Source organism: Rhinoderma darwinii, chromosome 5 (assembly GCF_050947455.1).
Source record: "Rhinoderma darwinii isolate aRhiDar2 chromosome 5, aRhiDar2.hap1, whole genome shotgun sequence".
Lineage (NCBI taxonomy): Eukaryota > Metazoa > Chordata > Amphibia > Anura > Rhinodermatidae > Rhinoderma > Rhinoderma darwinii.
The window spans coordinates 219681541-219695662 of record NC_134691.1 but is presented as its reverse complement, the minus strand read 5'-3'; the positions used below and the strand labels follow the sequence as shown (position 1 = coordinate 219695662).

General features: G+C 40.7%; 1 protein-coding gene across 1 annotated transcript in view; it reads left to right on the top strand.

Annotated features, from left to right (window-relative positions):
* FKBP9 (FKBP prolyl isomerase 9) overlaps nt 1–9295 on the top strand; it is a 50833-nt gene extending 41538 nt beyond the window's left edge. The window contains exons 8-10 of the mRNA XM_075826944.1: nt 5765–5910; nt 6384–6547; nt 9040–9295. Of these exons, the coding sequence (XP_075683059.1) occupies nt 5765–5910; nt 6384–6547; nt 9040–9222 (493 nt within the window). The 3' untranslated portion in view covers nt 9223–9295. The remainder of the gene's footprint in view (nt 1–5764; nt 5911–6383; nt 6548–9039) is intronic.
* Nucleotides 9296–14122: the final 4827 nt, after the last annotated feature.

Genomic DNA, 14122 nt, shown 5'->3' with positions numbered 1-14122 from the left:
CTTTCTGGATTCTTTAACCCCTATCCGCACCAAGACGTAACTGTCCGTCGTCGCGGGAGGTTACTTCCCGCACGAGGACGTACAGTTACTGAGTTTTTCCCCGTGAACACTGTCGGCGACAGTGTGCACCGGGAACCGGGAGGTCAGCTGTCGCCGACAGCTGACACTCCACTCTTGCCGACCAGCGGTCCTTTGCCGCTGGTTTTGGCGAATTAACCCCTTAAATTCGGCGATCGGTCCGAAATCGCGGGGTTTGCCGATAGTTACTATGGCAAACGGAAGCCAAACAATGGCTTCCGGGTCTGCCATGGACGGAAGCCCATCAGGACCAACCCTCGGCTGGTCCTGATAGGCTTCCTGTCAGAGTGACAGGAAGTCACTGTGTCGTTCCCGATGGCACACTGTCGGCGACAGTGTGCATCGGGAACTTGGAGATCAGCTGTCCCCGACAGCTGACACTCCAGTGTTGCCGATCAGCGGCTCATCGCCGCTGATTTCGGCAATTAACCCGTTACATGCGGGGCTCGATTGCGATCTCCGCATGTAGCGGGTTTGTAGTGCATCAGCAGCCCCCATGAAATCCTGGGGGCTTCTGATGCTTGTGATGGCACCCGGGGGCCAGAAAACGGCCCCCAAGTCTGCCATGTATGTCAGTCTATGAGGATCAGCCTCTGCTGATCCTCGTAGACCAACTGTCAGAGTGACTGTGACGTCACACTGACAGTTGGAATACGTTACACTACCTAGGTAGTGTAATGTATTCTAGCAGCGATCAGAGCTGCAGGTAAAAAAAATAAAGTGTAAAAAGTAAAAGAAAAATTAATAAACAAAAAAAATAAAGTGTAAAAAGTTACTAAAAATGTTTTATAAAAGTGTAAAAATAAGTTTTTGTTCTCCTATAATAAGTCATTTATTATAGGGAAAAAATGAAAACGTTAAAAAAAAAAGTACACATATTTGGTATCACCGTGTTCGTAACGACACAAACTATGAAACTATAATGTTAATTTTTCCGCACGGTGAACGCCGCAAACAAAATAAACGGAAAACTATGTCAGCATTGCTATTTTTTGGTCACCACCCCTCCCAAGATATAAAATAAAAAGTGATCAAAAAGTCGCATTTACCCTAAAATAGTACCAATAAAAACTACAACCCGTCCCGCAAAAAACAAGACCTCCCACAGCTTTTTTGACAAAAAATAAAAAAGTTACGGCTCAGAATAGCGTGTCTCAGAAAATTAATTATTTTATAGAAACGTAATTTTATTGTGCAAACGCTGCAAAACTTAAAAAAAACTATACACATATGGTATCGGCGTAATCGTACCGACCGGCAGAATAAATGAAAACGTAATTTATTGCGCACGGTGAACGCTGTAATAAATAAAGAATTTAAAGCGCCAAAATCGCTGTTTTTTGGTCACCTTAGCTCTAAAAAAGAGGGCCAAAATGCTCACTATACCCCTAGAAAAATTCCTTGAGGGGTGTAGATTCCAAAATAGGGTCACTTTTGGGGGGTTTCCACTGTTTTGGTCCCTCCGGGGCGTTGCAAATCCGACATGGCACTGAAAACCAATCCAGCAAAATCTGCGCTCCAAAATCCAAAAGTCACTCCTTCCCTCCTGAGCCCTGCTGTGGGTCCAAACATCAGTTTACGACCACATATGGGGTATTGCCGTAATCGGGAGAAATTGCTTTACAAATGTTGGGCGGCTTTTTCTCCTTTATTCCTTGTAAAAATGAAAAAATTCTATGTTTCCACAGAAAAATAGGTGATTTTCATCTTCACAGACTAATTCCACTAAATTCTGCAAATAAACTGTGGAGTCAAAATGCTAACTATACCCCTAGAAAAATGCCTTGAGGGGTGTAGTTTCCAAAATGGGGTCACTTTTTGGGGGTTTCGACTGTTTAGGTACCACAAGACCTCCTCAAACCTGACATGGTGCCTAAAATATATTCCTAAAAAAAGGAGGCCCCAAAATCCACTAGGTGCTCCTTTGCTTCTGAGGCCTGTGTTTCAGTCCTTTAGGACACTAGGGCCACATGTTGGATATTTCTAAAATCTGCAGAATCTGGGCAATAAATATTGAGTTGCGTTTCTCTGGTAAAACCTTCTGTGTTACAGATTTTTTTTTTATTACAAATGAATTTCGGCAAAAAAAAATGAAATTTGTAAATTTCACCTCTACTTTGCCTTAATTCCTGTGAAACGCCTAAAGGGTTAAAATACTTTCTGAATGTGGTTTTGAATACCTTGAGGGGTGCAGTTTTCAAAATGGGGTGATTTATGGGAACTTTCTAATATATAAGGCCCTCAAAGCCACTTCAGAACTGAACTGGTCCGTGAAAAGATGGCCTATTGAAATTTTATTGAAAATATGAGAAATTGCTGCTAAAGTTCTAAGCTTTGTAACGTCCTAGAAAAATAAAAGTACGTGAAAAAAAATGATGCAAACATAAAGTAGACATATGGTGGATGTTAACTAGTAACTATTTTGTGTGGTATTACTAGCTGTTTTACAAGCAAATACATTTAAATTTAGAAAAATGCAAATTTTTGCTAAAATTTGAAGTTTTTCACAAATAAATATTGAATTTATCAACCAAATTTTTTCACTAACATAAAATACAATATGTCACGAGAAAACAATCTCAGAATCACTTGGATAGGCAAAAGCATTCCGGAGTTATTACCACATAAAGTGACACATGTCAGATTTGAAAAAATCATCTGTGTCCACAAGGCTAAAACAGGCTGTGTCCTGAAGGGGTTAAACCTCCCAATCCCCTTTTCCCTTCTGTTTCTGTTTGCCGTGGAATTCCATGGCTGGTTGTAAAAAGTTGGAAAATGTTTACAATAAAAACATGTTGATAAAAAAAAACATTCACCTCTGTCCTAGCTTCCTATGAGGACAAGTGGGACAGGAGCACTTCTCCCACCTGTGTCCCCTTGGTAAAGGATATAACAATGAGGTGGTGATTCTGCTGTACACTTACTTGGGAGATGTAGAGCAACACAGGATGAGTGTTACTTCACCCCCCCCCCCCCTGTGGGCCACCACTTGCGTACTACAGTGGTCCGCTGAACCTGTCTATCATTTTGGCACCTGGAGCTCTCTGTATGACTGTTTAGACTCTATTTGGCATTTTCATGCCAGCAGTGCTATTTTTTCACTAATGGGAGACACCATCATGCGCTTCCCTGCAGTGGCGGGCCCTTCACACTGTCCACCAATATCGCTCCAGCGTGTCCTTTTCTCTTTTTTCTTATGGGGAATCAGTCCTCTGTACTGATTGGCCGGTCTCCCAACATGACTACCAGCGGCCAATGGGCAGGGTTAAGTGGTGCTTAAGCGTTCCCTTCTGCTCTCCCCCATTTGGACTCATGATAAAATCCTTTTCTTGCCCAGTTCATTTGGGAACACAGCTCCCACTCATTCTTTCAATGTTTTTTGGTTCAGGGTTGTCAGTTTGAGGGATTTCCCTCTAGCGTTTGACATACTTATCTTACCATGTGCTTCTCCTACTGCTTGCGGACAGACTGCATAGCTCAGTGTCTGTGGGTAGGGTATATCCTGTAGGAGGTGCCACTTTTTTATTTCTTGGGGTCAAGCCTCCTACTGGCAACAGCATATACCCACGGTCTGGACAAGAAAAGGATTTTACCGTAAGTACTCAAAAAATCCTGTTTTTAGCCTACGTTTAACGTATACACTTGGAAAATCTCCCAACATATACGTTAAACGTAGGCTGTGACAGATGCCTTAACAGTGGCGTCTGTCACCATAGAGCTTATTGGTATACATTAAACGTATACATCATGACTCTCATGACCCTGTTCATGACATTTACGTTAAACGGATATTCATAGACTATAATGGTGTCTGTTTAGCGTAAACATTATGAAAGGCTATTGAAAAGCCCATGACATATACGTTAAACGTATACCTGTGACGTATAAAAAAGTATATTGCGCCAAATATGTTTATTTGCGGAATCTGGCAGGATGGAAAAGTGTAGTCTACTGCGCTATTCAATGCTCAAAGAAAAAAGCCATACCAACTTATTCCAGCCAGACACAGTCCAAAACGTAATGTGCATAGAGCCTTAAATGGGTTGTCCGGGCATGAGGCGGTTTTTTATATTGATGACCTATTTACAGGTCCGTGCCAGAAGCAGATAACTCCGACCACTGTATAGCTGTCATGCTACAGTACTGCAGCTCTGCTCCTGTTCCAAAGAATAGGAGCAGAGCTGCAGTAACCCAGCCATCTGCTTCTGCCACCGACTTCTGCATAACTTCCAGTGCTGGGGGCTGCCAGGGCAGCTGATTGGTGCGGGGTCCGGTGGTCGGACCCTCACTGATCATATAATGGATAGGTCATATACTGGATAGGTCATCAGTATAAAAAACCACCCCATGCCTGGACAACTTCTTTCATCTTTCAGTTGCAGTTGCTTACAAGTTTCTACCTAACATACTGCATACAGTGAGGTTATGGACATACTGCTTTTATTGACCTCACAGAATGCAATGCAACAATAGGCTAACAGTATGGAAGTACATGTGTGAACACATGTATAATTCTCCATCCAATACAGTCCTCAAGGCTTTGGTTCTTGGTCTAAATCTCAATTGGTGTATTTTGAAAGTTTCAGCCTATTTCAATCTGAAATATATAGGTAATATATAGGTTCTGGCTCCTAGCTGAACCCTTTAGGGCAGGGGTGTACAACCTGTGGCCCGGGGGCATGGTGAGGCCCGCGATGCCGTTCTGTTTGACCCCAACCATTGGGACACAGACAGACAGATGAAATCTTTTGATACAGAGAATGGTGCTGTCATTAGACAGAAAATATGTTTTCTCTCCCCTGCACTGGTCATAGATTTCATGAAAGATACATGAGAGCGCCTTCTGTGGCTGCTCACATGTATATTAGAAGTCAGCAAGGAGATGAGCTGTATGCAGCTTGGGAGTAGGGACAGGTAAGTACTAAAGGGGGACTGTGTGGCTGGCACTAATAGGGGCCATTGTGTGGCTGACACTACTGAGGGGACAATGTGTACCTGGCTCTGCTATTTGGGGCACTGTGCATCTGACACTACTGGGGGGACACAGTGTGGCTGTAATGCATGGCCACCTCATCTTCTCCACTCTAGAGTGTCAAATGGGGAGCTGGGGACTCTCTCATTTTCCTGATAGTTGGGAGTCCAATGAGTGGAATTCCCACCTATCATACATTTAGTGCATATACTGTAACTATGCCAGAAATTTCTAAGATGAGAAAACCCTTTTAGGCGTGGTAGATTCTGACATTGTGGCCATTGAATCAATATAGCTTGTGATTTATGGTATATTCACACATGGCAGATTTCTTCGACTGTCCCATTTATCTAAATTGGTCAACTAAATCTGCTGCGTGTGAATATACTGTACCCTTCCTCCTGCTAATAATGAGTTTCTGTTACTGCAAATTATTTCATAAAATTAAAGTCCCCTTTTATAGAGTTCATAAGACTGTATTATAAATTACTTTTATTTGCTTTTTATAATGTAATTTTGCCAACAGTCGCAAACTAACTTTTTGCATGCCCTGACAGCTGCATGCTAATTGAATTGGTGGATATTACAACTAGGCCTATTCTGTAATATCTGTTACATCTGGAATAGTGAAAGTAACTTACCATGAACACTACATTAGTGTTCATATACATTGTTTACTTACAGTACATACAAGTCTCTGATTTCTTCCCTCAGGCATCAATACGGAAAAACATACAACATTGTTCTTGAATCTGGACAGGTAGTAATGGGAATGGACATGGGACTGAGGGACATGTGTGTTGGAGAGAAACGTACAGTTACTATTCCTCCACATTTTGGTTATGGAGAAGCTGGAGTAGGTAAGTGCATTAGAAAACATTACAGTAAATAAAATTTAAGGGCCCAAAATCAACGTAATTATCCTTAACCATTTCACCACAGATCAGGAATGTAAATATCCAATTATTGTCAATCTAAGTATATTTTAGTTTCTTTTGTGTAAGGGCCTGTTCACATTTGCGATTTTAGGTTTCCATCAGGGGTTACAATATTTTTGATTACATGAATAGCGCAGTCTACAGCACTCTTCATGCCTTTAAAAAAATACCAGAATCCTTAACGGAAACCATTTGGACCCAATTATAAGTCATTGGGGCCTGTAAAGATTTATTAGGATCCATTTGAAAATGGATTAGGCACAGCTGTCATGGCTCTTTTATGGGAAGAAGCCATGATGGCAATGCGCAGAGCCTTTTACATGTAAATGTAATAATCATATATATAAAAATGTCAATAAATGTTTTTATTTTTTGTTAATTCTACCATGCGACAGAGGGAGAAGTACCGGGAAGTGCAGTCTTGATATTTAACATTGAACTGCTGGAATTGATACCAGGCCTACCTGATGGTTACATGTTTGTATGGAATGGAGAAGTGTCACCAAATCTCTTTGAAGAGATTGACAAAGATCACAATGAGGAGATATTTTTGCAAGAGGTTTGTGTGAGATCTTTATTAATGTAATAATTATGCTTTATTTATCTACATACGGAATATAGAAATGCAAAAGCAAAACACTGCTTTGTTACATTCCCTATTAAAAAAGTACTGATACATTTTTCCTTTTATCTTTTGGTCCATTTGTAATGGACTTCCAGTAAATAGATTTGCAGTTAATTTTCTTACCTATCGCTTTCTTTTTGAATAATTAGCCTTTGTTCGTTCCTTCTGTTGTATCATGTGACCGCAACTCTGACTCTCCGAATCATACAGCATCTCCAGTGTGGACCGGAAGTCAGTCTCTCTATGCAAACCTATGGGATGCACAATGAGAATATCATAGGCTTGTATAGAGAAGACTGACATACGCTGTATGATTTAGAGAGTCAGAGTTGTGGTCACGTGCTACAACTGAAGGAGCGAAAAGAGACTAATTATTCAAGAAGAAAGGGATATGTAGAACAATTAACAGTAAATCTATTTACCGGATGTCTATTATGAATGGACAAAAAGATAAAAGCATTTTCTTGAACATGTCTTAGGGAGACCACATAGTTTATTTTGGGCTGTATTTGGTCAAGCAAAAAAAACAAACAGGGCAAAAGATGCTGTTAATCTTCATGTGTATAATAACTAACGTATAAAGAAAACCATGCTCAACTCCCAGACCAAAAAATATCCTACAGAGTCCAGTCTAGCACACTTAGGGTATGTGCACACGGTAGCAGGCTTTTACGTCTGAAAAGACAGACTGTTTTCAGGAGAAAACAGCTGCCTCGTTTCAGACGTAAATGCTCCTCCTCGCATTTTGCGAGGCTTCTCTGACAGCCGTAAATTTTGAGCTGTGCTTCATTGAGTTGAATGAAGAACGGCTCAAATTACATCTGAAAGAAGTGTCCTGCACTTCTTTTGACGAGGCTGTATTTTTACGCGTCGTCGTTTGACAGCTGTCAAACGACAACGCGTAAATGACAGGTTGTCTGCACAGTACGTCAGCAAACCCATTCAAATGAATGGGCAGATGTTTGCCGACGTATTGTAGCCTTATTTTCAGACGTAAAACGAGGCATAGTACGCCTCGTTTACGTCTGAAAATAGGTCGTGTGAACCCAGCCTTAAAGTGTACCCAATTTTTCAGATGACTTTTCAGCAGTTTTCCCCTCTGCAGACTCTATTTTTAATTCTCAGTTTTACCTAAGCTAGTGGGAGGATACTAAAAGGATACTAAAAGCCATCATGTCTGCACACATAGAGAAGAGAACATCCTGCTCTTCTATCTCTCTGTAGCAGACCTTCATAAATATAGCAGCAACATGGAGATTATACTACAGTAATGAGCAGTGTAGCTGTGAACACAGCACTGGGGCAAGATAGAATGAAGCAGCATCTTTGTGTGTCTCTCTCTGCCGCTGCTCCTCCCCCCTCCCCTGTCCATAGACTTCTATGGACAGCTGTAAACTGATCCTTTAGTGAGCAGATGGTCCGTCTTGTTTTGAGGAGACGGATGTAGCAGTAATTTCAGAGTGAGTGAACATTTTGGGGGGCTTGATAAGTGGAGAAAGAGGCACTTTTCTATTATAAGATATCACAATTTTTGTTTTATATTTGCTTGCACTGATTGATTTATGCTAATTTTCTTGAAAAGTTAGTGATCAATTAAAGATCTCTTCATACTGGTGTGATGGTTCTATTCCTTTAAGTTGCCACTGTCCCCAAAGGGAAGAATAGTGTAGGCTGCAGTGCTTTAGTAAACAAAAACGGCAAACCTGAAGGACCCATTATAAGTTAATAGGATTCATTATGAAATGGATTAAAAGGGATCATTCCATTTGTACAGTATGAACAGTGCCTCAGTGATAGCTCAGTTGTGTATTCATGCCAGTCATCTACAGGCTTATTGGCATACAGAGTTTTTTTCTGTCAGATTCCACGTGTATCTGACATTAAAAAAATGGTGCCATGTTACTTCGAACACCATATTAGAGAGGTATACCCCAAAATATGGTGCGTACAGAGCAACGCATTTCAAATAGTAGTTGTCCATAATATAGCCAATATTGGTTACTAAATTCATATTGAAGGGGTTATTCTATAACTCATACAGGTCCTAAAAGTAAGTTAGATTAGGATCTGACCTCTGTGACCTCCACAATTGACCAGAACAATGGCTTTCAAATCCTGATTCATGGCATAGTACAACCATGTGCATGATTCCTAAGAACAAGTGTTAGCACATAATGTACAATATCTATGACATCACCCACCTCTCAATCAACTTGTCAGTCATTTTTATATTGCACTTTGCGTACACTTGATATTGCTATATTTATACACGTGCCCCACAGCAGTCCGCAGTTTATGTATTAGTAATCTGCACCATAGACTTGGTTGGTCATTATGCACATTAGTCTTTTTACCATCTCTAAATTGATTGTTATGCCCACAACAGAGATGAGAAATGTGTTGAAACTCAATCTTTGCTTTTCTAGTTTTCAGATTATATTCATGCCCAGGTTGAAACAGGCAACGGAAAACTAGCTCCGGGTTTTGATGCTGCCAAGATTATAGAGAACATGTTTAAAAACCAGGATCGCAATGAAGATGGCAAAATAACAGAAGCAGAGTTTAAATTAAAAGACCAAGAGGATAAAGAAGGACATGATGAACTGTAATATTTAGTTAGGGTTTGTGTCCACATGCACTGTGAAAGCTTTATGAGATGGTACAAAGAAAAAGTTACAATTATGTGAATTTGCGAATGAATGACTTGTGGGAATTTAAATCACTGAATGGATTGCATAATGCGAGAACATAGGCACCGCATACAACATTCCGTATGGAGTATGGTTTATCAATGACAACAGTAATATTATCTCAGGTTCCAATTTAAAAAAAAAAAAAATCTGAAATCTGTTTTCTTAAAAAAAAAATTTAGAAAAAAAAACCAAAAACAACCTACTGAACTTGTTTCTAGATAATATTGTGCCAGAAATACAGTTTGTCCTAAATATATGTTATCCAGTTATTATGTTCTTATACAATACAAGTCATGTGATGATTTCCTTTCCTTTTATGCTTATACGTGGGCTTAGGATAAGGCCTAAAGTCATAGAGCCCTAAAATCACATATGATTCTATTATTCCATTTAGGCCACTTTCACACTGCAGTATTTTGGTCATTATTTTTCATTAGTATTAAAAAAGCTAAATCCACGGGTGAAACATAACCAGAGAAAACGTATAATGGAAAGATTTGCACTTCTTCAATGTTTTGTATCCACTCCTTGTTTTGACTTACAAGTACTAATGCAAAATACTGACCAAATTATGCCCTGCCTGAAAGTGGCTTAAAGTGTAGCTAAACGTTTGTCTAACTTCTGACATGTCATAGAGACATGTCAGAAGTTTGGATTGGTGGAGGTCCGAGCAGTGAGACCCCCACCAATCGCTAGAACGAAGCAGCTGAAGTGCTCGTGTGATCGCTCAGCCGCTTCGTGTCTGTTCGGCTTTTTCCGGAAAACCGATGTATCGGAGTACAGGCTCATAGACTTTCTATTGAGTCCGTACACCGATACATTTATTTCCGGAAAAAGCCGAACAGACACAAATCGGCTAAGCGCTCACATGAGAGCTTCAGCTGCTTCGTTCTAGCGATTGGTGGGGGTCTCAGTGCTCAGACCCCCACCAATCCATACTTCTGACATGTCACTACGACATGTCAGAAGTTTGACAAACGTTTAGCTACACTTTAAGGGAATGTTCACACGATTTACGCCTCGAATTACACCTGAAAAAACGGCACCATTATGCCTCCAAACATCTGCCCATTGCTTGCAATCGGATTTACGGTGTTCTGTTCCCACGAGGCATAATTTTACGCGTCGTTTTCAAAAGACGCGCGTCAAAAGAAGTGTAGGTCAATTCTTGGGACGTTTTTGGAGCCGTTTTTCATTGACTCCATTGAAAAACAGCTCCAAAAACGACTGTAAAATACGCTGCGAAAAAATGCGAGTTGCTACAATCGCTTGAAAACAGCTTCGTATTTTCAGACGTTTTTGAGTTTGCGTGTGAACATACTCTTAGGGCAAAATCCACCCATGCTGTTGATTTCTGCCGTAATTGTGATTATTCACAGTGTGTAATAGAGATTAAGTCATCAAGTAGCCTAAGGGTATGTTCACACGCTGAGTCAAAAACATCTGAAAATACAGAGCTGTTTTCAAGCCAAAACAGCTCCTGATTTTCAGACGTTTTTGTAGCAATTCTCGTTTTTCGCGGCGTATTTTACAGCTGTTTTTCAATGTAGTCAATGAAAAACGACTACAAAAACGTCCCAAGAAGGGTCCTGCACTTCTTTTTACGCGCCGTATTTTGACAACGCCGCGTAAAATTACGCCTCGTGGGAACAGAACACCGTAAATCCCATTGCAAGCATGGGCAGATGTTTGGAGGCGTAATGGTGCCGTTTTTTCAGGCGTAATTCGAGGTGTAAACGGCCCGAATTACATCTGAAACCACTGCGTGTGAACATACCCTTAGGTCTATTGTGTGTGACCTTTCCTCATATACTGCTAATAGAATGGTGAACTGAAGATGAATTATTAACAGGTATAAATTACTATCAGTATTAGGTTAGGTAAAAGTATATTTCCGTCTGTTCACTATGATCCAAGTAAACACTATATTTACGTTATTCACCTCTACTCTACATTCCTCTGTAAGGCTATGTTCACACGCTGTGTTTTCAGATGTTTTTCGGGGCGTAAACGGCTCGAAAAACGCCTGAAAAAACAGACGCTGAATGCCTCCATACATCTGCCCATTGATTTAAATTGGAAAAATGGCGTTTCATTCAGACAGGGCGTGTTTTTTTTATGCGGCCTTTTGAAAAAACACCCCGTAAAAAGAAGTGCATGTCACCTGAGCCGTTTTTCATTGTGTCAATAGAAAAACGGCTCCAAAAAACCGTTTGATGCTTTAAAAACGGGCAAAAATCAGAGGTGGTTTTTACTTGAAAACAGCTCCGTATTTTACATCCGTTTTTAATTTAGCATGTGAACATAGCCTAATCATAAAGTAAAGGAGTTGTCTGAGATTAGAAAAAAGGCTCGGCTTTAATTTTTTTTCCCCGTAAACAGCCCCACTCCACACCACAGGCTACGTCTGGTATTACGTTCAATTCAGTAGGGCTGTGCTGCAATACCAGACACTTTCCATGGACCAGAGTCATGTTGTCTTTGGAAAAAAATCAGACCCGTTGTGGTAATCTCAGAAAAAAAATATCTTTAATGCTGCACTGAATGGTAGAGAAAAATTAATAAAAGAATGTAACCAGTATTTAATCAAGAATGTACAATTTACTAGTTAGTTAGGTAAGGAAGTATACACTAAAATGGGAAGTAAACATTCAGATATAGAATCTAATACTGTGACTGTGAAGAGAATTTTCACTAGGCCTCAGACTTCATGCAGGTTATTCCAGTCAAGTACAACATAAGGCCTTATTTACACGAGCGTATTTTACATAGGTCGCACGGACCTATGTAAGTCAATGGGTCAGTTCAGACATTCCGTGTTTTTCACGCAGTGTGTCCGCTGCGTAAAACTCACGACATTTCCTATACTTGAGCGTATTTCGCGCATCACGCACCCATTGAAGTCAATGGGTGCGTGAAAATCGTGCACGGCACACGGACGCACTTCCGTGGGCCGCGCGTAATTCGCGCTACAGTTGTTGACAAAATGAAGGAAATAATAAAACAACTTCCTTCATTTATGTTTCTAAACATTAAAACCATGTGTCATAACGACGCCATATGCGCAAAAAACACGCAGCCACGCACCAAACACTGATGCCACACGGAACTGCAACGCGCGTAAAACGCTGCATTTTTTGTGCAAGCAAAACGCACACGTTCGTGTGAATTTCGCCTAAGTCAAGTCCTTTCTGTGATAAAAAGGGATATCTGCCTTGTTTAACCTCTTCACGTGCTGCTCCGCAATAGTACGTCTTGCACAGGGCTTGCTTCCCGCATCCAGACGTACTATTGTGGAGTAGTTCCCGGCGCACACTGTCCTAACGGACAGTGTCCGGGAGCCGGGAGGTCAGCTGTCCCCGACAGATGACACTCCAGCCTTGCCGGTCAGCGGACCATCGTCGCTGATTTCGGCAATTAACACCATAAATGCGGTTTAACCCCATAAAAGTGGTTTGAAGCACATTGGCAGCCCCCACAAAGTGATCGTGGGGGCTACCGATGTTTGTCGTGGCAATCGGAGGTCAGACAATGACCTCCGGTTGGGCCATGGACGGAAGCCTCGGAGGAGCAGCCTCCGGACGGTCCTCCGAGGCTTCCTGTCAGTGTGACAGTCACGTCACAATGACAGAGTACACTACACTATGTGTGTAGTGTAATGTATTCCAGCAGCGATCAGGGCTGCAAGTCTAAGTGTCCCCTAGTGGGACAAGTGAAAAAAGTAAAAAAAAGATAATAAAAATGTTTTCAAAAAAAGTGTAAAAATAAAAGTTATAAGTTATATAAACAAACACTGCATTTTTTTCCTATAATAAGCCTTTCATTATAGGAAAAAAATGAACACGTTAAAAAAAGTACACATATCTAGTATCACCGCGTTCATAACGATCCCAACTATAAAACTATAATGTTATTTCTCCCGCACGATGAACACCCCAAAAAAAATCAATAAAAAACTACACCAGAATCGCTATTTTTTGGTCACCCCCCCTCCCAAAATAGAGAATAAAAAGTGATCAAAAAGTCGCATGTACCCGAAAATAATACCGATAAAAACTACAACCCGTCCCGCAAAAAACAAGCCCTTACACAGCTTTTTTGACTGAAAAATAAAAAAGTTACGGCTCTCAGAATATTGTGACACAGAAAATAAATTATTTTTATAAAAAAGTGATTTTATTGTGCAAACGCTGCAAAACATAAAAAAAACGTATATACATATGGTATCGCCGTAATCGTACCGACCCGCAGAATAATATATAATGGTCATTTATAGTGCACGGTGAACGCCGCAAAAAAATTAACTAAAAAACATTGTCAGAATTGCTTGTTTTTGGTCACCCGGCTTTCAAAAAAATGTAATAAAAAGTGATAAAAAAAAATCGCATGTACCCCAAAATGGTACCAATGAAAAGTACAGATTGTCCCGCAACAAATAAGCCCTCACGCAGCTCCGGTGGTGAAAAAAATAAAGAAGTTCCGTCTCCCAGGAATATGGCGATGCAAAATGTGCATAGTTTTCTAAAAGCGGGTAACGTCCGACACCATTTATCAGTGCGACACCGGCCACATATCTGTGAATTATTATTTATTTACCGCATTATTATACCCTCTTATTATGCCCTGATGTTCTCCGCACAGATTACATATATCCCCACATTATAAACTGAAGAACCAGCGAAACCCAAAACAGAAAAACTACCAAGCAAAATCTGCGCTCCAAAAGCAAAATGGCGTCCCTCCCTTCTGAGCCCTGCAGCGTGCCCAAACAGCAGTTTGCGCCCACATATATGGCATTGCCATACTCGGGAGAACT